Source organism: Hyaena hyaena, unplaced genomic scaffold (assembly GCF_003009895.1).
Source record: "Hyaena hyaena isolate Hyena2069 unplaced genomic scaffold, ASM300989v1 scaffold_92, whole genome shotgun sequence".
In the NCBI taxonomy this organism is placed as follows: domain Eukaryota; kingdom Metazoa; phylum Chordata; class Mammalia; order Carnivora; family Hyaenidae; genus Hyaena; species Hyaena hyaena.
This window is the reverse complement of record NW_024080723.1, coordinates 175,029-202,745: the sequence shown is the minus strand read 5'-3', so window position 1 is coordinate 202,745 and position 27,717 is coordinate 175,029. Positions and strand designations below refer to the sequence as shown.

Genomic DNA, 27,717 nt, shown 5'->3' with positions numbered 1-27,717 from the left:
ATGGGACCAACCCAGTGTAAAAGTCTACTCAGGATGCCATAACAAAATACTATATACAGACTGGTGGCTTAAAAGCACAACAGACATTTATTTTCTCACAGTTCTGGAGGCTAGAAGTCCAAGATCAAGGTGCCAGCATGCTTGGTTTCTGGTGAGAGCTCTATTACCGGATCATGAAGGGCCACCTTCTCTCTGTATCTTCACATGGGGGTTGGTAGGAGAAAAGGAGTGAGCAAAAGCTCTAGTCTCTCTTCTTATAAATAAGGGCAGTAATCCTACCATAAGGGCCTTTATTCTCATGACTTCATCTAAACCTAATTACCTCCTAAAAGGCCCCATTTCCAAATACCATCACACTGGGGATTAGAACTTCAACGTATAAATTTTAGGGACACAATTCAGACCACAGCCCTTAGAAAATCAACCACTCAAGAATACTAGGTATTTTGAGTTTGGGGTTTACAACCAATAATTATTATGACAGGTGGTTCTTCAGAATAAAATGAATAGTCCATGTTAGTTTAAGTTTTCTACAGTTTTTGAATTCTTATTCAATATACTGGTCAGTAAATCCTCACTTATAAAATAAACATTTAATACATGATAGTACAAAGAAGATTTAAAAACTGACTCATTTTATTATCAATTTTAATAGAAACAAATTTCTTAAACATAATTAATCAGGTAGCTTCTGGAATATGGATTAAATGATGAAAAAATGGACGACCATGAACACACCCTTTAATTTCATTTCCAAATTGGTGCTTCATTCTGTATATAATGTCTTGGATATCCTCTTTTGATAAGTACATGGGCAACTGTCTGGAGAGACGTACTGCTTCTCCCTGTGAAAACAAAGCCATACATTTTACCATGATACACCCTGAAGCAGAAAACATGTTATTTCTGGCAAGAGAGAAGACAGAAAGTTGATTATATTCTTTTTATTACTCATTCACTCACATATGAAGCACAAATTATGTGTTAGTCATTGTTGTACGTTCTATACATAGCGAAGAATAAGACAAACAACATCTTGTTTTTGTAAAATTTATATTCTATTCTAGTACAGAGAAACAAAACATAAAAAGACAAAGAAAATTTCAGTAAGTAATAATGTACAAAATTAAACTGAGCAACAAGATAGAGAGTGATTGTGTGGTTAGATAAGAGAGTGATTGTGTGGTTAGGGAAAGCTTCTTCAAGGTGACATTTAAGTTCAGTTTCAGTAAGAAATCATGATGCAAGGATCATGGGGAAAGAAAAGCATTTCAGGCAGAAGGGACAGAAAGAACTGAATGGTCACCACGCGTATAGCATAGTTACTAAGTAGAAACAAGGAACGGAGTTAGGTAGGGGCCAGATCACCCTTTAGGACAGGATGCAATTTGGGTTTTAAACTGAATGCACAGAGAGGTAGAGGGTTTTAAAGCAAAAGCCTAATATTTGCTTCACATTAAAAAAAAAACAATCTTTCTGTTGTGTGAAGTATGGTTTGAGACAGGTCAAGAAAAGAAGCAGACAGTCTTACAGGCAATTACTAGAGTCCTGGTGAGTTCTTGACTAGGGGGATAGCAGTGGAGATGGAAGGAGATTTAAAGACTCCTGACACAAACAGGAAGTAGAGTCCAGACTTGCTGATGAACTGGTTATGAAGGTTATAGACCCAAGGTTAATGTCTGCATTTTTAGTATAGTGATGCTGTTTTCTGAAGTAGGAAAAACTGAGTGTTTAGGGTAAATTGTATTAGCAAAGCTGACTTCTTTTAAGATTTATTTTAATTTTATTAAGATTTATTTTTTTAAATAAAATTCTTGTACTTCAAAGAACTTGAGCCTAGGGGCCCCTGGGTGGCTCAGCTGGTTCATGGGTTTGAGCCCCACGTCCAGCTGACAGTTTGGAGCCTGGATTCTGTGTCTCTCTCTTCCCTCTGCCCCTCCCCAGCACACTCTGTCTCTCCCTCTCAAAAATAAACATTAAAAAATTTTTTTCAAGGAACAGGAGTCTAATATTCTCTCCAACCACACACCCTCTCCCCTTAGTTTTCTAACCATCCTACTCCTTTCCAACTAAACCTATTCTTTTCTTTAATTTGACCTTTAATCTCCTTACTCCCTCCTTAATCTCCCACTTACCAGCACCCTTCTTATCATCTTTCTCTACTTAAGCTCCTGAATAGTTAGTGAGACCTTAAAGATATTATCTCTGGAGCTTCCTGCATTAATTTTTTATTCCTACTAGAACCTGATTGATCTTTATACTCCTCTAAGACATAACAGTTTCTCATATATATACTATGGGTTCAAATTTGCTCACTCCCTTGTTCTACCACATTCATTTTGCTAATCCTTACAGTTGGATAATTTGTACCAGGCACTGTTGGAAAATCACCAAACTGTCCTGGTTGGATCCAATACCAGTGTTAGCTCTTATGAGCCCTCAATGCCATTTCGACATCTTATTCTTCTCTAATCAACCTTTTCTTATAGTACCTACAATTCTTATTTTTAGATCTTCTCTACTAAACCCAAATCCCAAATGCCTCCCCAGCCTCTTCACTCTCAGCAGATAACTTTTCCTACTCCTTTCCCAAATGTATCATACATGACTTCTCTCAACTTTACCTCAAAATATTTTCACTTTCATTTTCCCTCTCTTCTGCTCTTGACTGAGAGAACAGTTTCTCCTTTCTAAAGCTTGTATCTTTATCCCATCTTCCTTCCTGCCTCTTTTGGAACATCTGCTCTCCAATCTTTTATGTCAGGCTTTCCCATCAACAACACAGAAACACAGACAAACTAATCTCTCTTTTCTTCTTTTTAATACCATGTGACTTGCTGCCTACACTTTTTCACCACTGCTCCCCTCTTCGGCCATTGGCAAGTCTTTTATCCTGACGACTTTTCTATTATTACTGCTATCTGGCAGCCATAGTTGATGGTCTTCTAGCAACTATTACCCTGTAGAGAATGTGATACTATTTACTCATTTTTAAATTTCTTTCCTCCCTTGACTTTTATATGTACCTCTGTACTGGCTTTTCTTTTATTCTCCTATCTTTATTTCTGATTGATCTTATTCAGCTTGACCTTAAGTGGAAGTATTCCTGTAGATCTTATTGAAGTTCTTTTTTTCCTAGGCTCTCATCCTTAACATTCAATCCATAATTGCCTTAATGTAATGAGAAGTATAATATTAGTAAAAATATTTCTATCTAAATATCCCAACCACTGTTTTCTGTTATTTTTGAAATCATATATCTTCCCACATGGTTCAATACACAAAACACTACCCTCAACTCCTTCAACCTTCATTTAAGTTTATATTACCTCTTTCATAAGAAAAGATTGCTTTGAAGCTATTAGAAATTATCAGTGTTAAATTGCTCCCACAATAGGCTAGGAAGTTCCACAAGTCAAAGTACTTGAAGGACTCACTGAATCCCACTGAATACAATCTTCAGAAAGGGTAAAAAGTGGACTTTCCTAAAGACTGACACTCAGAATACAATGGGCATACCGTGGTAATAGTCTAAAAGAAAATGGCCCATTTTCTTAAAAGGGAGAAAACAGATTTTATTTACATTCAGGTTTTTTTTTAAAAAATTTATTTTTAATATTTATTTAGTTCTGAGAGAGGCACACAGAGTGTGAGTGGGGGAGGGTCAGAGAGAGAGGGAGACACAGAATCCAAAGCAGGTTCCAGGCTCTGAGCTGTCGGCACAGAGCCTGATGCGGGGCTTGAACCCACAAAGTGTGAGATCATAACCTGAGCTGAAGTCGGCCGCTCAACCGACTAAGCCACCTAGGCACCCCTTTTTCAGGTTGGTTTTTAAAATAATACCAAACTTGAGGGATAGAACCTCAAACATAGAGACAATCACTGTTGTTTCCCCACGACTATTGTATACTTGGGACATTTCAAACCTTATAAGCTTCTACCATCCTATATTACTTTAGAATTTCTTTTTTAACCTACTATTACATTTCTTATTTGGGGTAAATATTCCTAGAAAAAAAATTTCCATTTATTCAACAATCCACATCTTTCACTCTTTCTCCTTTTTTGCTCTTAAAGATATCAGGGCTTAAAATCACATTGCAGTTCTTTATAGACAGACATTTGGTGTAAAAATGGAGAAATTTTTACTCCCTTCTTAAAAATCAGAAAAACTTCTCCAAAAAAAAAAAATTAGGAAGACCATCACGATACAGGGTGTCATGTATAGGGCTCTCCTTCAATGTATACTCAAGAAATAATGTTATGGTAAGGATCCATGATAGAGTTTACTACAACCAGTCTATGATATGAAACTTTTAATGAAGTTTTCTTCTTTTAGTAGTATTTCTTCTTGCAAACATATAATAAACTTAATAGAAACTTTATTATTTTGAAATGTTTACTATTTTATTAATAAACAGTTAAGTAAATTAAAACCTAACCAACCTACATAATCTAATAATGCATACCTCCAAATAACTTATCACTTTGCGAGGCCTACATTCATAAACTTCCTTTGCATTTTTGTTTAATATGGCATTAAGAATTTCTTTTAAGTCCATCACTCCATAGAATGGGAGACAATTAGCCATTTCTTCTATTTCCAAGTAGTCTTCAGCAATGGAAACGCCTAAAAGAAAAATACATAAAAGCACATGTTGATATAGTTAGTTTTGTTTGAATTATATTCCAGAAAATGCCTATTAAAGACAAAATCACTGTGAAAACATTTAGTGTACCTTCCTTAGAATTTAATATAGGCAGGACAAAGTTTTGTTCCTTAGTTGGAGAACAAATAATAATTTCCCAGAGGATTTCACATTAAGTCATATGTACTCCTAGACACCACATGTGCTTTATATCTCCGTTATTGCACTTCTGTTCCCTACATTTGTGTAGAACATTTCTTACTTTGGAGAGAAAATGGAGTCCCATGATATTTATTAAATAAAATTGGTTTAAGTATTTTAACAACTGTTGCTGTTCAAATTCTATTTTACTAGGTTAATATCTAAATTAAAGGCCTGAATTATTTGTGACTATTTTATCTTAATTATAAAAATATTCACATAGTAATTTATTTTTTTCAACTTTATTGAGATATAATTGATAAACACGATATAAGTTTATGGTGTACAAAGCATTGATTTGATACACTTATATATTATAAATGATTACCACTATAGTAACTTATTAATATATCACTAACTGGAGAAAATTAACTACTAATGTTCACTGAAAATATTTTAGTAAAACAATATATAAAACTGACATTATTTATTAAACTACTTTAATTTAGTGATTAAAATAAAACTAAAAACTAGATTTGACATATAATGGGGTAAAATATCCATAACAATATAAATTCCAAACAATCAAATTTGGTTTTAGAATGCACTTTAAAATGCTACAAAATAGCAGAGATTTGTTTTCTTTGGCTCTGCTTAACACTGTTAATATTGAATTCCATAACATGTTACCCAGAAGTAAAGAAAATGAGACAGTCCAATGCTGGATAAGCGGTAGCTATCAACAGATGAATAAAAAAAGAGTAGTGATGTAGCTTGAGTTTCAGATCCTTAGATGTCAGTGATCCTATGCCTAATCTGTTTGCAGTTATAGATCAGTTCCTTGACCTGGGTAAGATGCAATGGTGGTACAATAAACATAACAGGCATCCTAATGTTATTCCATGGAAACAACTAGAGAGTAACAGAAGGTCTATAATTGAACATTAAGGGATAAAACACAGAGTTCAGTGAAGGGATATAAAATGAGAGTTTGAGCAAGCAGGAGAACTTAAATGGGACTTGATACAGGGTTTAGATAGACAAAGAGGAAGACGCAGAATATTCTAGTTCACATCTTTTTACACATATCTACAGATAAGGAAATTACAAAAGTATCAGCCAAGAGACTTTTCACTACTGCTGGTTCTGTACCTTTTATGGTATGATTAGACCTAAAAGTCTAATACTTATTACATTTGCACTGGAAAATAATACACATTTCACAGAATTGCCTGTGGATTTGAATAAAGTATTTGGCAACAGATGAGGAAATTGAGCAACATTTTAATTTCCACATTTGAAAAATTCAGATATAGGAAACTTAGCCCAACTTGGGGCTTGCCACGAGTTGTGAGATCATAACCTGTGCCGAAATCACAAGTCGGATGGATGCTTAACCGACTGAGACACCCAGGTGACCCAACAAATTTTCACTTCCTAAAATATGGAATTCTTGTGGATGTAAAACAATACACTGTTCCCATTAACAAGCAAAATAGGCAAACTGTTTATCCAAAGTTAGTCTAAGAAGCAAACTCTAACAGAAGGAGAAGTGGTCTTTAGGAAAACATGACATAAAAATTAATGAAGGAAAAAAAAGGCTTAAAAAATAAGAAAACATGAGAGTTTTTAATCTGATCTGTTACTGGTAAGATAACTAATGCTGATGACAATCTACGTAAAATTAATTCCAGTCAAATCGAGTCAGTTTGCAGATGGCTCTTATTAATTTTTATCTCTGGTGGCATGCAAAGTATCTGGCATTCAAAAGGCCTTAAAAAACACTTCCACAAAGCTAAGATCTGATAGCATGTGTCAGAAACTTACTGGGTAACTCAAAAATAAAAACACCCCGTCTTGGAAAAGAGAGAGTAATTATCCTAACTTTAAAAAGAAAATTGCTATGGGGCGCCTGGGTGGCTTAGTCGGTTAATCGTCCGACTTTCGCTTAGGTCATGATCTCGTGGTTCGTGGGTTCGAGCCCCGCATCGGGCTCTGTGCTGACTGCCAGCTCAGAGCCTGGAGCCTGTTTCAGAGTCTGTGACTCCCTCTCTCTCTGGCCCTCCCCTGCTCACGCTGTCTCTCTCTCTCTCCTAGAAATAAATAAAACATTTAAAAAAAATTAAGAAAATAAAAAAAAATTGCTATGAACCTGTGTAGTTCTGTGGTTCAAGTTGTGCAGACTGCTATGTTAATCCTCAAATCAGTTTTCTAGGTGTGCAAGATGGCTTGGTGTTTGGTATTAATTTGGCTGCATTTCAGGGACGAGAGACACATAAATAAATGAATAAATAAATAAATTTAAAAAATTGCTGTGATAACATCTTTCATGGAAAAAAAAAAAGGCACCTGCCAATAATACCACATAGTTAATCAGAAAAATAGATTAACAGTATGTAACTACATATATACATACACACACACCCCAAGCTCCACATTCAAATAAATTAAAAAGGTGTTAGAGGCCCCAAGAAAGAAAGATTTCTAGGAGTACTAAAAGAAATGAGGACAAGTCCTTTCAGAGAAGGGTACTGGAAGATGGGAAGAAAAGAGAATACTCAAACACCTACCAATGTCAAATGCTATGCTAATTGATTTCTGTAAGTACCAAGTTAAGTGCTCACAACTACTTTATGAAGTATCTCAACTTTAATAAGAAGCAATAAAATAAATAAGTTAAAACCTAGCTTGTAAAGGCACTTGGGTTTATTACTTTTTTTTTTTTTACAAATAGTTTATTGTCAAATTATATAACACCCAGTGCTCTTCCCCACAAGTGCCGTCCTCCACATCCATCAGTCCTCAGTTTGTTCTCAGCATTCAAGAGTCTCTCATGGTTTGCCTCTCTCCCTTTCCCCCACCATTTCCCCCCTTCTTCTCCCCAATGGTCCTCAGTTAAGTTCCTCCCAATCCTCCTATACGTGCAGACATACAATATTTGTCCTTCTCTGCCTGACTTATTTCGCTAAGCATAACACCCTCAAGGTCCATCCATGTTGCTACACATGGCCAGATTTCATTGTTTCTCATTGCCATGTAGTATTCCATTTTATAGATTAACTACATCTTCTTGATCCATTCGTCCGTTGATGGACACTTATGCTCTTTCCATGTTTTGGCTATTGTTGAGAGTGCTGCTATGAACATTGGGGTACATGTGCTCCTGTGCCTCAGCACTTCTATATCCCTTGGGTAAATTCCTAGCAGTGCTATTGCTGGGTCATAGGGGAGTTCTATTGTTAGTTTCCTGAGGAACGTCCACACTGTTTTCCAGAGGGGCTGTACCAGTTTACATTCCCACCAACAGTGTAGAAGGGAAGGCACTTGGGTTTAAATCCTGGTTCTACCACTAACTGTGTATCCTTAAGCAAACTTCACTGTGCCTTGATTTTTCCATCTATAAAATGGAGACAGTAATAGAACATACTTCATAGAGTTATTAGGAAGATTAAATAAGTTAATACATTTAATATTTAGAATATGCCCTGTACCTTAATTATTAAATAATTATTAGTTGTTACAATGAGAAAATATTGAGGCCAATGACTTTCCCAAGAACACACATTTTAAACGGCAGAAATGAGACTTGAACTAGCTTTTCACTCCAAATCTAAATATCCCAGATTGAGGTCGAAGATAAGAAGTTTCATGGTAGGTGTTCGTAAAACTACAAAAGTCAGTAAAATTAAAGTTTGCTGCATCAAAATAATTTCTGTATGTATCTAATTTCATAGTTTTGTACGTTATTTTTACTTATTTTCTTTTTATGTCTCAGTAAAATATTCCTGTAAAAAGTTTCAACACCGTTTTCGTTGAACTTAAGTTTTCTACACCTTGTTCATAACAACTCTAGGGGCAGACAGGAGAGGGGACAGTGGAATGACTCTGTGCAGCACCCTTGACACCAGATGAAGGGAAAGTAATAGGACACTACCAGCATAGGAAGTTAGGGCAGAAAAGTTAAGTAAGGAAGCTATTAAAGAAGAGAGAAGGGGTCAACCAGGAAAACTGAAGTCTCCTAGCCAGGATTTACTTTTCTCTCCACTCAGTGAATTATGCCATACAAACAAAGTAAAGAGTTTTATTACAGTCTTTTTAGCAAAGCAATGGAATCAAATCACTCACTCTCCAAACAGTAAGATTGCTGATGTTCTAAACCCAACTGGCAAAACAAGTAAACCCTTTTAAAAAAGGAAGAGATGTCCATTTTTATTAGACCTTTCCAATATACTACACATTTATTTCTTTCATTATCTAAAGGTGTATTAAATAATTTGAACAAAGTAGGCAGTTTGCATTTTGTGACAAAAGAGGTAAAAAATTACAATGAAATTAACTCAATTAGTTATGAAAACACAAATGCAAGGTAATATACCGAAAGAGATGCCAAAGTTGCTTGTTTCCAAGAGAGGTGACCTTTTTGAAATATAACTGTTTTTACATAGCTGACACTGTACTTTTCATGAAATAAAAATATACCATGATACACACATTATGAAATTCAAATATAACTTCTGGAACAAGACTTATTTCCAAGTCAGGAAATATTAAACCACATTATCATACCTGGTATTAATTTTATCTTGAAACCATTTGCTGTAAGACGAGGATCAGACAGGTAAGTTGATCCACTGTATCTCTGATCATCTGTGGTCATTTTATATAAAATCTCTAAATAATGAGATCCATTAAAAAGACTGAAAAAGAAATTATGGTCTTTTAACTTACTAAATATGTAATTAGAGGATTTATGGAAAAACGTTAATCCAATGGCCCTTTAAAAATGATCAATAACTAAAATACAAAGGTATAACTAACCCTGTAAGAAACTTTACTCTTCTACATTTCTTTTAAAATCTTTTAGAAGACCTACTGCATACAGTGAACAGAAAGGAGGAAGAATAGTCATAAAAGACAGTTTCTTTCTTTTTTTTAATTTTTTTTTTGTAGTTTATTTATTTTTGAGACAGAGTATGAGCAGGGGAGGGGCAGAGAGAGAGACACACACAGAATCCGAAACAGGCTGCAGGCTCTGGGCTGCCAGCACAGAACCTGACGTGGGGCTCAAACTCACGAACCTCGAGATCATGGCCTGAGCTAAAGTTGGACGCTTAACCGACTAAGCCACCCAGGCACCCCTACAGAAGCTTTCAGAACATGACAAACTAAATGTGAAATCAAAAACTACCCTCTCTCAAATCATACAACTGAAAACTTTATTTATAAATAATGCCATAGTTATATTATTATATAAGGTTGTTGTGAAGATCAAAGGATTTACTTAGGCTCCTGTAATTCCTCAACAAACATTAGCCACTGCTGTTTTGATTTTTGAGCTCTTTTTATTTTATAGATACCTAATTATTCCATTCAGAGATAAACTACACAATCTGCATTAGAACCAGTGAGAGGGGTACCTGGGTGGCTCAGTCGCCTGAGCAGCCTACTCAGCTCAGGTCATGATCTCACATGGTTTGTGGGTTTGACCCCTGTCTGGCTCTGTGTTGATAGCTCAGAGCCTGGAGCCTGCTTCAGATTCTGTGTCTCCCTCTCTCTATCTGCCCCTACCCCTGCTCGAGCTCTGTCTCTCTCTAAAAAATAAACGTTAAAAAAAAAAAAAAAAAAAAGAACCACAGTGAGAAAACTAAGCCCAGCCCATAATTATGCAGTCTTTGACACATTCAATGTGGTGAGGATGTCACATTTCATAAGAAGGGTGAAAACAATTTTGAATTCAGCTTTGTCGCAGTTCATGTTCAAATAAGAAAACTTTATTTTTCAGGCTAGTATGGGCCTCAAATAATAATTTTTAATGTGTCAGGTTTTTGAAAAACAGAATGTTAACAAAGGAAAATATTTTTAAAAACATGTAATTTGTACAAGCACACAAAATGATTTTTGAGCTCTAAATGAAAGTTCAAAAATACAATTTAGAAAAGCAATCAAGTTTAAAATTTCAGATATACCCTACCTCTTTTTAATGGAAGAAAAGAGAAAGTACGATCAGATTTCTGAACTGTTTAAAATAGCCCAAATTTGTATTAATTGTTTTTCTAATTCTTCAACAGTTTTCTAAGCCAATCTTAAAAGGCTACTATGAAAGATGGTAGATTTTAGTGAATGTGATTACTATTGCCTTAATTAAAAAGGTAGCCTTGACAAAGGTTTTCCTGTGTCCTGGCCCTATTTTTCCTTCTTGCGGTAGGGTTTTTAACACAAGCGTTTGAATATATTGTATAAAAAACTTTTTTTTAAAAAAATTCTTGGGAGTTCTGAAACAGTTATCTAGTAATGTCTTCTAGAGAACAAACCCTTAATATCTTTCCAATTTCAGGTTTTTATTTCCTATATCATACATAGGATTCTCTCCTGTGTCAGACTAAAAAAGAAGTATTAAATATATAAAAAGGCAAAAGTTAATAGTTATTATTCACTTTTACAGAAAACAGTTTGCTCATGTAGTATATAAAAGGGGAATACCCCATTTTGCAAACTATAATAAAATCAGTTCGAGAAACAATTATCAATGGATAAAACCATTAAATGGAGAGGTTGATAGGGAATTTTAAGGCTTAAGAGTAGGCTGTCAATGGCTGAATCCAGTGATAAGTGCCTTTTGATGTGATGAAATATGAAGCATGTAGCACAACCTATTAAACTATGATACTAAAAAGCATAATTTAAATCTATTCAATCCTCTTCAGCTGTCTTCTGTTTAATAATGGGAGAGGAAAAAACATGTTAAACACCACCATCAGGAAGCAAAGGGTAAAACTTGAGATAAAGGGATAATTCTAATGAACAAATGACTGTTATCAACAGGTTAATGGTGTGATATTTAGAAGAGATTTAAGAGACATAACCAAATATAATGGCTGGACCTTGTTTAGATAAAAATTAAAGTTAATAAAGTAAAGACTATAAAATAGAGGGGTGCCTGGATGGCTTATTAGGTTGGGTATCTGACTTTGGCTCAGGTCATGATCTCACAGTTAGTGAGTTCGAGCACTGTGCTTGGAGCCTGAAGTCTGCTTCAGATTCTGTGTCTCCTTCTCTCTCTGCTCCTCCCCACCCCCTCTCTCACACACACACACTCTCTCTCTCTCAAAAATAAACAATTAAAAAAAAAAAACACCCAAACTATAAAAAAGACATTTTGCGACAGTGAAGAACACTTTCAAGGAACTAATATTGTGAAAGATAGAAATGGTAGTTAGGTGACTCATTTTTAAGAGACAGATACTGAAAGATGTTTGGGTGAGAATTGTCTAAAAATAACTCCAGGAAAGAAAGTATGTATGTACACACACATCTAATACACATAGCATACACATATACTTGAAAGGATAAGTAGACAAATGTGGAAAAATCTTGATAATTGTTGATAAAGGCATTCACTGTATAACTCAATTTTGGTATATGTTTGAAATGTTAAGAGTGTACAATGAAAGAGAGTCATGACAAATTAACTTCAAAATTACCCTAGGAAAGTCACTATGTACAGGAGAATTGAGGTTATTACTTGTAGAACTATCTAGAATACTCTAAAATCAGTAATTTAAAAACAATTGCATTAAAGATTAGAAAATCAAATTTTAAAAAGATTTCTTTAAATAAATCTTTTCCCTACTAGGAAACTTTTCCCTACTAGAAAACACTTCCAACTTTTTGCTTTCAATTTCTAATCTAGTATGGATTGATAACTGTTTGGAGAGTTAAAAAAAATTATTTCACCATACCTCTCTGTTAACGTAATTGGCTTTTCCAGTGGCTCTGAAGGAAGCTTATGATTCTCAATAAGTCTTTTAAATAGCAGGGCTTCTTCTACTCTGTAAGGATTTAATAACATTACCTCTGTTTTGGATGTAATTAGCCACGCATCAGGAAATTTGAGATTGTGGATCAAGCAGAATTCATCTTTCTGTTGTTCTATGTCAAATTTATGTTTCTCAAAATTTTTTTTTAAGTTTTCCATAGAAAAGGGGATCTGAACTATTTTAACGTTTTGGTTCTTTTTTTTTTCAATTTGGCACTGAAAGAGCTCATCAAGTTTTGGCTGATTCGATAATGAGGTTTTCAATTTGTGCTTCTGTGCCAAATGCCATGCGCTGCTGGGCTTTATCTTTTTTCTGCCATCTTTTAACGGTACTTGTGACTCCTGTTCAATGGCTCTCTTGATTTGCTTATTGTATCGTTCCAAATCTTTAGTAGCCTTCTCTTCATATCTGTGAATAAAGATAACATAGAACTAATGAGGCCATAATCAGAAATATATTAACCATCTTAAGTAAATTTTATAAAAAATAAAGAGCTGGTATTCTAAATCTGATAATGATGAAAGAGCTTCTATTGGACTAACTCTCCCCTACATAACTATGACAAACTATGCACAAAATACAGAAATCAACTAGTTAAAATAGGCATGAAGAGCAACCAAAGACAGGCAGATACTGGAATGAATTCAAAATTTGAAAAAAAGAGATCCAGGGGTGCCTGGATGGCTCAGTTAGTTAGGCGTCAAATTTTGGGTCAGGTCATGATCTCATGATTCAAGGTTTGAGTCTCACATTGAGCTTTGCAAGTGGGGAGCCTGCTTGGGATTTGCTCTTTCTCTCTCTGTCCCTCCCAAACTCACACTTTCTCTCTCAAAATAAATAAACTTAAAAAAAAAAAAATCCCTATTTATACAGATGTTACCCAGAGGGCAGTCCCCAGCATTAAGGGGGAGTGGCAGAAACTCAAGAAATAAGCTGTACTTTAAAAAAAAAATTATGATTTTTATTATTTATGTTTATATCACATAATATTATAAGTTGCACTTATTAGCTTGAATCACAAGAACAGAGTTCCCTGCTTCCAAAACAAATGGAAATTGAAAGAGAAAATCCCATTTGTGGCAGCCCAGAGGAAAGCAACTGCCAGAACATTAAATGAGCTAAAAAGAGATTTTAGAGACTACCCACTCCAGGGTAAATGGAGTTTGGAGTTTGAATTCCACATAATTAGATAGCTTAGTAAACATTTTGGGCTTTAAATTAAAACTGGAGTAGGGCCAGGGTAAGGAAAAAACTGTCTTAGAACTAAGGAAGCTACCTTAGGATTAGGGGCAAAGTTTAAACAGTCTCTCTCTAAGGAAATATAAAACAGCCTCCACAAGCTCAACATGGTCTGTCAGTAGTTTAAATGCTTGGTAGGAAAAAATTTTTTTTCAGAAGAAGATAACAGAATCCAGAGTTTTTTCAAGAGATCAGCCACAATGTTCATTATATAATCAAAAGTTATCATTCAAGAAAACAGGAAAATGTGAATTATAGTCAAGAAAGTGGTTAGTAAACCAACCTCAAGATCACTCATTCAGATGTTGGAATGTGCAAAAAAAAATTGTTTTTAAATAGGTTGGAATAAATATTTAAAGACTTAAAGAGAGGACAGAAGGGGAACTGAGACAGAGAAGGGAAATTATAAAAAAAAAAAACAAATGGAAATGTGAATTCTAGAACTAAAAAATACAGTCTTTGAAATGAAAAATTCCCTGGGTAGGCTTAGCAGATCAGCGATGGCAAAGAAGGGTCAGCAAACTTGAAGACAGATCAGTAGAAATTATCCAAACTGAACGATGGAAAGAAATATGAAGATTAAAAAAAATCTCAGTGGCCTATGGCACAACAAAGAACCACACATATATGTAATTGGGAGTCCCAGATAAAAAATATAATAGTGAGGAGGAAAAAAATGAAGAAATTATGGCATGGATGTTGTAATTTGGATAAATTAAACATTTTACAGATCCAAGAAGGTCAGTGAACCCCAAGCAAGATAAATACAAAGAAGTCCACAGCTAGGTATATTAGAATGAAACTGCTCAGGACCAAAGATAAACCCAAAATTCTGAAAGCAGTGAGGGGAAAAAAAGACAATACAAAAAAGAATACCCCAAAAGATGGATATAAATTCTCATCAGAAGCAATGTAGAGCCAAATGACAGTGACTAACATCTTTTAAGTGCCAACAGAATACAGAATTCAATGCTACAAAGCAAAAATGTCTTTTGAAAACAAAGATGATATAAACATTTTCAGATAAAAGCTTAGAATCTTTAGCCAATAATAACTGCAGTTAAGGGATGATACCAGATAGAAACTCTGATCTATAGGAAAAAGTGATGAGCCCCCAAAATGGTAACGATGTAGGTAAAAGAGAAAAAGGATCTTTTAAAATAATTCTCAGCATTTCTGGGTGGCTCAGTCAATTGAGTGTCCCACTCTTGATCTTGGCTCAGGTCATCATCCCAGGATTGCCAGTACAAGTCCTGCACCAGGCTCTGTGCTGATCATGGAGCCTACTTAAGATTCTGTCTGTCTGTCTGTCTCTTCCTCTACCCCTCCCCAAGTCATTCTCCCTCTCCCTCTCTCCAAAAATAATTTGGGGGGGGGGGGTCTCTGGGTGGTTCAGTTGGCTAAGTATCCCAACTTCAGCTGAGCTCATGATTTCACAGTTTGTGGGTTCAAGCCCTGTGTCACCTCTGTGCGGACAGCTCAGAGCCTGGAACCAACTTCGAGTTCTGTTTCTCTCGGTCTCTCTGCACTTTTCCCACTCATGCTGTCTCTCGCTCTCAAAAATAAACATTAAAAAAAAATTTTTTTTTAATTCTCATTTCCTTGAAAGGTAACTTTAAAAAAATAGCATTTTTAACCATATAATTTTACTCATATGTGGAAATTAAGAAACAAAACCGATGAATATGGGGGGAAAAAGAGAGTAAACCATAAGAAAGACTCTTCACTATAGAGAACTGAGCATTGCTAGAGGGGAAGTGGGAGGGGGGATGGGTTAAATGAGTGACTGATTAAGGAGGAGGGCATTTGTGAAGAGCACTGGGTGCTGTTGTATCTAAGTGATGAATCACTAAATTCTACTCCTGAAACTCCCTCTCTCAAAGTAAACAAACTTAAAAAATTAAAAAAATAAAATGTTATTTTGTATATAGATATAAAATATATGACATCAACTGCACAAAGGACAGAGGTAGTAAGCAGAATTACATTTGCAATGTCCTTATATCTGTGTGCCTGGAACCCTATTAACTCTAAGTAGATTATGATAAATTAAGTATATTATATTCCCCAAAGCAAAAACTAATATAAAGCCAATAGAAGAATTAAAATTAAATATTAAATTATATCCTTTTAACCCTAAAGAAGGCTGTCTCTACACCCCCCCTAAAAGGAAAACAAAGGAACAAAACAAAGGTAAAACAAACAGGAAAATGGCAGACCTAAACTCAACCTTATCAGCGATTACATTATATGGACTAAATATTCCAATTAAAAGGCAGAGATTTTCACACTGAATTTAAAAAGCAAAATATAGTTATATATGTCTGTAAGACTTACACTTTAAACACATACTAGTTTGAAAGTAAAAGGTAAAAGATACACCATACAAATGGTAAGCATAAAAAAGAAAAGCTAAAGTAAAATAAGATGAAATCAACCATCAATTTTAAAACAAGAAATTATACCACAGATGAAGAAGGAAATTCACAATGGCAAAGGGTCTAACATTAGAAATGTATACCAATCACAAATGTGTATGCATTTAATAACAAATCTACAAATTACATGAATCAAAACTTACAGATACGAAGTAGAAATAAAACCAGAATCATAGTTGGTAGACTTTGAAAGCCCTCTCTCAGTAATGGACAGATCGACTAAAAAATAAAGATTAGTGTGGAACTATAGAAAATTTTAGAAATACCATCAACTATCTTGACTTAATTCAGAGTTCAGAACAATAAACAGCTGTAGAATTCAGATTCCTTTTAGGTGTTATGTACTTAGAACATTCATGAAGATAGATCGTATGATGGGCTTAATTCTCAGTAATTTCAAAAGATTGAAATCTGACATAGTATTTTCCCTGTCCAAGACAAAATTAATTAGAAATCAGTAAGATATTCAGAAATAGCCCAAATGTTTGGGAACTAAACAACACATCTTTATTCATAATATCCCCACATTGGAAACAACTCAAATGCCCATCAACTGGAGATGGAATAAATAAATTCTGGTATATTTATACAACTGATTATTACTTATCAATTTCAAAGAATGAACTAGACAGATACATTCAACAAACATGGATGGAAATCACAAAATATTTTATTGAGGAGAAGATGTTAGACATAAAAGAGTACATGTTACATGATTTTACATATATATGACTTTTAAGCACCAGCAAAACCAAGACAGTATGATGGAAATAAAAACAGTGGCTATATATGGAGACTGGCTGGTGGGTAGCATAAGAAAACTTTCCGGGGTGATGAAAGTTATTCTGTATTTTGTCTGGGGCAATGGTTACATGCATGTACACATATAAAAATGCATTGAACTATATATATACAGTTAAGATCTGGGTATTTCACAACAGCTACTTTTTACCCAATTATAAAAGCCATTTATAGAAGCATTGATGGCATATGCAATGGAAAGAAGGGAGGCAGGAAGGAAGGAAGGGAGGGAGGGAAGAAGGAAGGGAGGGAAGAAAAAACTTATCAAGAAATAACTAGCGGTGCCTGGATGGCTCAGTTGGTTAAGGGTCCACCTTTGGCTCAGGTCATGATCTCACAATTTGGGGGTTCGAGCCCTGCACTGGGCTCTTATGCAGACAACTCTGAAGTCTAGAGCCTACTTCGGATTCTGTGTCTCCCTCTCTCTCTGCCCCTCCACCTCTCGTGTGTGCTCTCTCTCTCAAAACATAAAATAAACATTAAAAAATTTTTAAAGAAGTAACTAGTCAATTCTACATGTGAAGAGTACCTTACATATTTACTGTAATATCAACATGGAATAAACAATTCCCTGAGCACTACATAAGAATATGCATACACTTTAATACTGTGTACTAAATACATACTAGTAAAAAAGTCACTATAATGATAGCATGCAAAATAAAAATTTTATGATTAAATTTATGGTTCATATTTAAAAATTAATTTTTCAGTTGCTATTTGTTTCTCATTTTAGAGTCATCAGTGAAAAAATAAATTCAAAGAAACTCAATACATCCAAACCATTTAATTTAATTTCAAAGGTACAAGATAATGAACATTTTAAAATTATAATGGATAAAATATCTAGAGATCTTTTTTGGGGAGGGGGTAAATGATAACAGGAGTAAAATGAAACTTCTACAGCAAATCAAAGGCAGTCTAACATAGTGATTATATAACACTTGCCTAAAAAAGTGAGATGCTGGAGTCCCACTCTCAGATTTTCTAATTGTCCAGGCTAAGGTTGAGGTTGAAAAGCACTGTTTTTAGAAGGCTCCATGGGTGATTCTAACGCATACCCAGAAATGAACTGAACTCTGGTGTTCAGTGAAGTATAATAGACAAGAGCACAGACCCTGGAGACAGACAGACTGGTCTGGTTCTGCCACTTAGTAGCTCTGTAAACCTATACAAATTATTTAATTTTTCTGTGCCTCATGATAATCATCTGTAATATGTAGATAATCTACATCTACTTCACAGTTTTGATGTGAGCAATGAGTTACAATGTGCCAAGTACTTAGAGTAATGCTTGGCACCACAGTAAATGATTATATAGGTTTGCTATCACTTTCTATCAAGAAATACATCTTATAATGAACGAGGGGACATGGTTGACTAAAGGTTGATAAGTATTTAAGCAACTTTACTAAAAAATTTTTAAATGCAGTTTTAAATTTGAAACTGGAGAATTAACATTATTTCTAATCTTCAGTAACTCTTAAGAAATTGGCTAAGTTCTACTGCAGGTAATATACATGAAACATTTTAAAGGAAAGATTTAGATAGATATGTGTTAGGAAATAAAAATGATATTCTTGGGATAACTTTAGTAAATGTTAAAGGTGAGACTAAGAGATAAGAGACCACGGATGTTGTGTAGTTTGTACTCAGTACATATTTGTTAAATGCAGCGATGTCAGCTGGATAGGAAGTTTCACTGTAAAAAAATTATCTCTGGTTACTTACTAGGTTATATTTATAAAATTTTGTACATAATTTTCTCCTACTTCTACTTATATATATATATATATATTTTTTTTTTTTCCTACTTCTACTTATAATCTGAAGTTCTGGACTGGCTATATAAAACTCATAATTTTCAACAGTTTATTTTCAATAGGTACTACAAAAAAGTATTTTTAGTTCTTGGACATTCTAATTCAAGATTTTCCCTTGGGGTGCCTGGGTGGCTCAGCCGGTCAAACGTCTGACTTCAGCTCAGGTCATGATCTCACAGTTTGTGGGTTCGAGCCCTGCATCGGGCTCTGTGCTGAAAGCTCAGAGCCTGGAGCCTGCTTCATATTCTGTGTCTCCCTCTCTCTCTGCCCCTCCCCCACTCGCTCTCTGTCTCTCAAACTAAAATAAAGACATTAAAAAAAACAGTTTTTTCCCTTATGTAAGTAAGTTCAAGATGAAGGTCACCATTTGTAATTAATTAAAATGTGCAAATTTTCACATATGGTACTAATCTTGTGATTTACTCAAGAAGCCAATTTAATTAGTTCCTTGGGAAATATAAAAAGCTATGTCTAAAGGAATATTAAGTAAATGTTAAGTAAAAACAGCTGCTACCTTTGACTTAATGTCATTAAGGGATTCAGTAACATGAATGGAAAATATTAATCCTGATTTGACCAGTAATCAATTCAAATGTTTTTATAAGAACAGAGTATGTATAATTATGGTTATTTACCATTTTCAATACTCTGATTACAATATTCTTTTTAAGTAAAAATATGTTCATAGCTACTACAAATGAAAAGTTCAAGTTAACATCAATTGACTGAAACCCCAGTGGCAGGGCACATGGCCTAAATATGATTTCTAATCTACTAGAGGAAAGGAGAAGAAAGCAAAGGAAAAAATATCCAGAAAGGAAGAACTAAAAAATGAAGTAACCCTACTCCAAAATCTGTCTTACGCTCTCAGTAGAAAAACCCTGATCCTAGGCCTTATTCAAACTCTGTGTTACGGCTTACAGAACTTTCCATAATCTGGCCTGCCCTCCCTCCACTTAATTTACCATACTCTCTCCTATTCTGTTCCTGTTAAAGTGGGCATCTTTTATTTCCTCAGTAACACTATGTTCCTTCTAGCTTCTGAGCCTTCTTATGTGCCATTTTATCTAGAAAATTCCGTATACCTTTCTGATTAATTTCTATTCAAGGAATCATTTCCTGTCTCATAGATGAGATTAAGCCCAACTGCTAAGTATTTTCATAACTCCTTGTATTTATTTTAAAACTCATTATATTCTATGATTACTATTAGTTTATGTCTTCCTCACTACACTATATCATTTATGAGTAGAGAAAGTATATTTTATTTATCACTGTATCTGAAATGATTAGGTAGAGTACATAGGGCCTTGTATACAGAATGCCTTTAATAAATACTTCCACGGGGCACCTGGGTGGCTCAGTCGTTTAAGCATCTGACTTCAGCTCAGGTCATGATCTCGCTGTCTGTGAGTTTGAGCCCCGCGTTGGGCTGTGTGCTGACAGCTCAGAGCCCAGAGCCTGCTTCAGTTTCTGTGTCTCTCTCTCTGCCCCTTCCCCGCTCACGCTCTGTCTCTCTCTCTCAAAAATAAATAAACATTAAAAAAATTTAAAAAAAGTACTTCCTAGCTGAAGACAGGGAGGGAGGGAAGAAGAAAAAGAGAAGGGAAAGAGAAGGGAAAGGAGGAAGAGAAGAAAGAAGGGAAAGAAACAGAAGAAATAAGGGGAAAAAATGAAGGAAGGATACATGGAAAAAACAATTATCCACAGAAGAGGAGTCTACTCTGATATCCCTTGGCGCTTATAGAATTTAGGATCACGAAAAGAATTCCAAGGTAAATACTACAAAAAAGTGGGGGCGCCTGGGTGGCTCAGTCAGTTGGGTGGCCGACTTCGGCTAAGGTCATGATCTCACGGTTCGTGGGTTTGAGTCCTACATCGGGCTCTGTGCTGACAGCTAGCTCAAACCCTCATGCCTGTTTCAGATTCTGTGTCTCCCTCTTTCTCTGACCTTTCCCTTTTCATGCTGTCTCTCTCTCTCTCAGAAATAAATAAAACGTTAAAAATTTTTAAATACAAAAAGTGGTAGTTAGTGTGATTGTTGAGTGTGATCTCATTTTCGCTCTACTTTTTCACTTCTAATTTTGGACACAGCCATCATGGTCCCAAAACCCCTGGCCCTGGAAGATTCTAACACAACATTTTGTGATATACTGTAGCTCTTTGATTCCAAAGTACCTATATTTGCTTCTACTTCTGGCCTCTAAATTAAATTTAATCTTGACTAAGCAAGTGAAAAATAATGTCAGGAATAGAGAAATTTTCTTTTCAAGGTTAAAAACTTTGAGGAAGACCATGAACAATTATTTACTATGTGCCATTTTTCTTATATAACACACAATATGTTATTTAATCCTCCCAACAACTCAGGAGATACTGTCCACATATTTTTAGAAAAAGCTAGCAGAGAAAGAAACAGGAATTAAAACCTGGTGTAGTTTCAGAAGTCTGCTCTTGACCAACACTTCCTCTTTTGTATACCTGATGGTAGTAAGATAAAAAAATTTTGGATTCCAGATTACTGTCTGATGATAAACACAGTTTTAATGAGGTCTATTAACCATAATCTTCTACCTTGATACCTCAAAGCCTACAAAAAGAAAGAATGCTGACACTCCCCAAAAGTCAACAGGAACAATACCTGCCATTGTGAGGCTGTAAGGAAATAGCTATCCTAAGCTGTTATACTGTCTCCACCTTCCAGGGGAGGGAAGCATCTATGCCTTTTTTCCCTATACTCAGGTAATACTAAATTCATCATCTCTCTGCTGATCAATGCAATTCAATTTCTGTGGGCCTGCTGTACTAAAAGTTAAATTCACTGATCTTTAAAATGACTGTGTCACTTAGGTAAAACTAAAAACAATCACAACGTGTGAACCTTACTTGCACCCTCATTCAAATAAACAAACTTTTAAAAATTTGATATTTATGAAGTAATCAGAAATCCAAACACTGAATATTTGAGGATATTAAGCAATTCTTGTTTTAAAAATTATGATGACTGTATTATGGCTATATTTAAAATAAGAGTATCATATTTTACAATGGTAAAATGTTTATGAAATAAATGACATTATCCCAGGATGTGCTTCAGAATAATAATGGTAAAAAGGAAAAGTAAAATGTATGGTGGTATGGATGAAACAAGACTGACCAGGAGATGATGGTTCATAACACAAGGTGGTGGGTTCATTGTACTGCTTAGTCTACTTTTATGTATGTCTGAAAAAAGAAAAAAAATATAACTATCTCCACCAAAGAAAAAACAAAAAGAAAAAAAGGAAAAAAAGTAAAGACAGAAGTTAATTTGTGGAGGTTTTGCCTACTGGTGTTAATATTGGTCATTATTCTTTTAAATTGAGGGTGTGTTTATAAGATTGAATAAGCTAATGAAAAAGTAAAAAAAAAACAAAAAAAAACACAAAAAACTGGTCTAGTATCTATGTAGTTTGTCAGTCTAAATGATTACATTTATTTTTCCAGATGTTTCATACAATATTGATATGCTCTAGATAAGAAACATGATTGGAAGTATAATTCCACTCTTTCATTTTCTGGTGGGCTAGATCACTTAAGACATAGTACTTTGTATTGACAGTAAGTGCCCTATAGACACTGATATTATTGTATGATATTTATTTAGATGGTAAGTAGTATATAGTTACTTTAATCAAAGACAGATCAAACCACCCACCTATTTACCTACCAAAAAAACCCACCATAGTTTATTAGTTACCAACAAATAAATAAAAGATTTTAGAAGGAAGCCTTGAGTTATACTGAATAGGGATAGCATTAACTCCACTAAACCAAATTTGCAAAAATACTGCAACTTTTATAATGTGTTACATATTTTGAAGACCAATTTAAAAAGGGGAATGGTCAAGACTGTTCTTAAAACTACCACTGCTATAGCTGTTCTAATGTATAAGCTTTAAAAAGAGAAAGTCCTGTCATAGAGAGATTATTTAAGATAAAATAAGAAATACACTGGAAGAAAACAGTTTTAAATTAAGAATGGAAAACCTTGAACTTTAAATTTCAATAAGACAGTAGTTAAGGCTTGTACCAAAAACAAAAAACAAAACACTAAAAACCTCTGAATTTAAAAAAGTGATGCCAAAATAGGTACTGTAGCCAAACCAAAAGGTATTTTCCATTCAGCTTTTCCATAAATTAAGAAGTTTAAATTTTATTTTTTTTACCCAGTGAGTCATATAGAATGGAAATATCTCAGCATCAGGTCACATGGAAACTCTGGAAACTTACTTCAGTTTTTCCTCTTCACTCAATGTCTTCCACAGTTCTTCAATTTGTGTTGTTGCATCCTCCAACTTTTCTGTGAGAAACTGAGCACGATGATCTTGAACAAAAAGGGCACTTGCTGACAGGGGTTTCTTGATTACACGATTGCTAATTAAATCATAAGCTGTAAGCTGTCCAGATTTGTTGTCTACCACATTCGATTTTTTGTTACAGGAACCTTCACTGAGATTCTTTTGTTCAGGGCTTGGAGAAGTACTATTACTTAGTTTACATGCTGAACTTTCTTGAGGCACTAAAATTTTCACGGGTTCAATGCTTTCTCCCATTGAAGTTTTAAGTGTATTTCCCTTGCTCCAGTCATCTGCACAGATTTCCAAAGACTTCTTAGGACCTGCTGCTTCCTCATTTTTCCCACTCTCATCTCTATCGCTTTTATTGCCATTTTCTGATTGGGTGTGCTTAACAGAACCTACAAAACAAGCTTCACTACATTCCTTCTGGGCATCCTCACATGATAAATTATTCATTGGGATCTCCTGAAATGTATTTCTAGTGTTCTTATCAATGTTAGAATTTTCATTATTAAAACGATCATCATAATGGTCATCAACATGTAGCTGACGACTTAAACAATAATTAGTGTTTTTCCCAGATTTATCATTATGCACATCATTTTGGAAAGGAATGGCTGAAGTATCAACATTTGGATAATTATTTCCAGATGATTCCATTTTATTAAAAAGCACATCTGTTTCTGTTGTATTACTAACAACCATGTCAGCTGAGGAAACATCTGTTTTATTATTTTCATTTGTACCAGGTAGTGATCCATAACAGGTCGTCATCAGATTTTCAAGAGCAATTAAAACAGATTCCTAAAATATAAATTAACAAATGTTATGGAAAATTATAAAAATAATAAGCTAGATTTAAAATAATATTTAGAAATACATCTAAGGGGCGCCTGGGTGGCTCAGTTGGTTGGGCAGCCGACTTCGGTTCAGGTCATGATCTTGCAGTTTGTGGGTTCAAGCCCCGCATCAGGCTCTACGCTGACAGCCAGCTCAGAGCCTGGAACCTGTTTCGGACTCTGTGTCTTCCTCTCTCTCTGGCCCTCCCCTGCTCACGCTCTCTCTCTCTCTGTCTCTGTCTCTCAGAAATGAATAAAATATTAAAATTTTTTTTTAAATACATATAAACTCTCCCATATGAAAATGGTTAGAGCTGCACAAGATTGTAAATAACATCAAAAACAATTATCCCCAAATTACCTTATTCTGTAATAATACTTGACTTTTATCTGGTGTTAAATTTACGTCCACATCAGCTGTAGGAACATCAATTTTCAGAAAGAAAATGGGATACAAACGACTGGATTCCTTTAGGCACTTCAGATTGTAATAATGTCGTATTAGCTAGAAATAAAAATATCATGTATATAAGGATAGTATTGCCATCCTTAAATAGAACCAAAAGAAGTATAGTCGGCTGAGAAACTGAACGGATGTAACTGCTTATTAGGAAAAGCAGTATCTAAACAGTAATACTCATTTAGAGCCCTTGAAGTTACATTAAGCACAAGTATATTCATTAGGAGGTACAAATATTCAATGTAACTGGCTTCTGGGTTAAAAGATCATAGTGTCATCAATGTTATCAAAGTCCAGGGTTCAAATCCAAACTCTGCTGCTTCCTGGCTACAATGGGTAAGAAAGTCACTAACATTTCAGTTTCCTCACTATAAATAAGGATAACAGTTCATCACAGAATTGTTGTGAAGTCCTATGTAAGATACCTCGAACAATGCTTAAAAAAATATTACTGTATCTTTTTCTTTTCCTTATTTTAGAGCAAATCCTTAGAAGCAGTCCTCATAACAAACTGACAAATGACAGAGCTAGTTTTAATTTCTGATCCAAGTAATACTTTTTTTCTAAAATAGGTTACCTTTAATATGTCTTTTTGATGTATTGGTCGACTGTTTATGAAGATAAAACTCCTTTCTGGGGTGGAAAGACTTGTAAAAGAGTGGTCTGCATCGTGCTTTGGAAGAAATCCATTTAGATAAATCTGCAATTATAATAAATAATTACAGATCAATATGCGTTGTCAACAATGACTGTGGTCCCAGGGGTCTGGCTATATATAATACAAGAAATATAAAAAAAATTAAATGGATTTTCATCTTATGGTCTCAAGAGTTATATACTTGCTGATAACCATGTCCTGTACATTAACCTTGAATGAAATACTGAAGCATATTACTTTGGTGTTCTCAGTCTCTCTCTCCCTACAACTCTATTTTAAGGAAAATTAGCATTCATAAAAGCTTCATGAATGAGCATATGCCTTACTGTCATAGACATATAACATAAATACTGCTCTCTGTTCAACCCTTCTTTAGACTTTTAAAAATTTCTTTTAACATTTAAAAATTTTCATGTTGTAACTTTCTTTTAGCTGTTTGTCCTTTTCTTTTTAGCCAGCTCTTCCTGTAGAGAAGTGACTGATTTCTGTTTTTATTCTGAGTGTGCTGTGAAGTCAATCTGACCAAATTTTCATCTCTCAATTAAAAATCTCTTTTACTCTTTGACACTGATTGCAATACTTTATTTTCATTTTTGTGTAGAGAGCCTACCTACAATCAAACCAATTTTTTTATGTTTTCTCTATTTTACAAATGTATGAAGAGGTGAGAGAAAATGATAAAGGATCCTAGAAAAAAAATACCAGAGAGAAGAGAAAGACTGAGGAGATAAAAGACAAGGAAAATGCTCCTACTTTTAACTTTAAAAATAATATAGAGAATTGTTAAGACTATAGGATAGAGCCAGACTGATATTTAAATCCCAGCTCCACTACTTACTATGGGACCTTGGTAAAGTTATTTAAAATACAAGCGGATATTCTCTCATATCAAACAACTAGAAACAGATGTATTTATATTAACCTGTTAAGAAACACTAATAGTAAAAGTTCAGCTTAGGTTTAGGAAAGTGAGAGAGTAAGTGGAGATGCTATTTTTAGGTAAGCAGAAACTATGAGGCTCTTCACCAAGTGAGTAGGCTGCCATCTATGTCTATGGCTATCCCTACCCTTGGAAATAGGTATTCAGGGAGGTGCATTACCAATTTTAGAACACTAAGTGCATTACTGTCACAGTGCCAAACTGTGCCAATTTAAAAAATAAATTAATAAAGCTGGATAATCCATTACAAAATACTACTTAATTAACTGTAAAACTTCACAGCATTTGTAAATGGTTGTATCATTTACCAGGTAACTTGAGACCTTTCTTTAAGCACCTGCTCAGCAGCAGGAAGCACCTGTTTAGTCTTTGAAAGACTTACTGGGTTTGTGGACTTAAAACAAAAAACCTGCCCCAAATAGGTAAGGATGAAAAATAATATGAAGAAAAAACTGGTAACACTGTTAATGTTTTCTTTTTATACCATCTTAGTTGTCCACTGAATAACTATTATTATTATTACCAAACACTGAGCTTTAAAAATGGCTTAGGATAACCTTAAGAAGTAACAAAGTATTATTTAAGTTATGCAAAAAAGTAAAATCAAAGAGCAGTCTTAAAGTGCTCAAAAAATGAAAATCAGGGTAGTTTATGGAAAAAGAGTGTCTGTTAGAGACCAAATCAGTGCAACTAAATAAAAAATTCGGCTCTACATGACTCTCTACCTAAGTATTCCTAAACATAGAAAGCAAAACAAAAATGAAAAGCAAAATATAAACAAATATTTCTCCCCTGATTGCTCTTCCAACTATAGACCTCTCCCTTCTTCATCTCCAACCTCCTATAATCTGGTTCCTACTACAACTCCACAACCATCTCCAATGGTCACTCAGTCCACTTTTTTTTTTGACTCTCTGCAGATCTTGACACCAATGACAATTCTTTCATTTGGGAAGCAACACTCTGCTTCAGCCTTCTCTTTTGATCTTTCTGCTTACTCCCTGACACTTCCTCTTAGTCTGGTTTGCTGATTTCTCTCCCTTTGCTTACTGCCTACAAAAGATGATGGTCCCGAATTCTATCACCAAAGCCTTTTTTCTTGGTTTCTATTCTCCAAGTAATATCATTCACATCTATATACATACACCAGTAATACTAAGATAAAGATGTACAGCCTGTATTTCTTTCACCTCCCCAAATGATTTGTTTTTAACTAGCTGTCACAAAAATCTTCTCAATATCACCACATTCAAAACTTGATAAAGTATTTCACCTCCTTGGTGTCCTACTGTACTACTGGTTCCTCCTATATTCCCTTCGCATGGTAGTGAGCCCTGCCACCTACCCAATCTGTCAAACCTATCTCCCTTCCTCTACTCTGATTCTGCTCAAGTAACCCTGACTGGTGTCCTAACAGTAGTCTCCTCTTTCAGTAAGCCTCAAGAACACCAGGGAGTTCTATTTCTAAAGTAATAATTTAAGTACTTCTGCTCAGGACAGTGGAATAAATTTACGAAGAAACTACCTTCCCCCAGTCCCAACTGCAAATACATAGCAGTGATAGATAAAATC

The 27,717-nt window shown here is 34.8% G+C and overlaps 1 protein-coding gene across 3 annotated transcripts in view; it reads right to left on the bottom strand.

Moving 5' to 3' along the window:
* Positions 1-617: 617 nt before the first annotated feature.
* The window catches only part of PMS1 (PMS1 homolog 1, mismatch repair system component), a 100,265-nt gene continuing 73,165 nt past the window's right edge, over positions 618-27,717 (bottom strand). For all 3 annotated transcript variants that reach the window (XM_039234693.1, XM_039234694.1, XM_039234695.1), the window contains 7 exons: positions 25,125-25,247; positions 24,449-24,592; positions 23,181-24,052; positions 12,530-13,015; positions 9,357-9,487; positions 4,470-4,630; positions 618-845 (listed from right to left, as the gene is read on the bottom strand). In XM_039234693.1, coding sequence (XP_039090624.1) covers positions 681-845; positions 4,470-4,630; positions 9,357-9,487; positions 12,530-13,015; positions 23,181-24,052; positions 24,449-24,592; positions 25,125-25,247 — 2,082 coding nt within the window. In that variant the 3' untranslated portion in view covers positions 618-680. The remainder of the gene's footprint in view (positions 846-4,469; positions 4,631-9,356; positions 9,488-12,529; positions 13,016-23,180; positions 24,053-24,448; positions 24,593-25,124; positions 25,248-27,717) is intronic.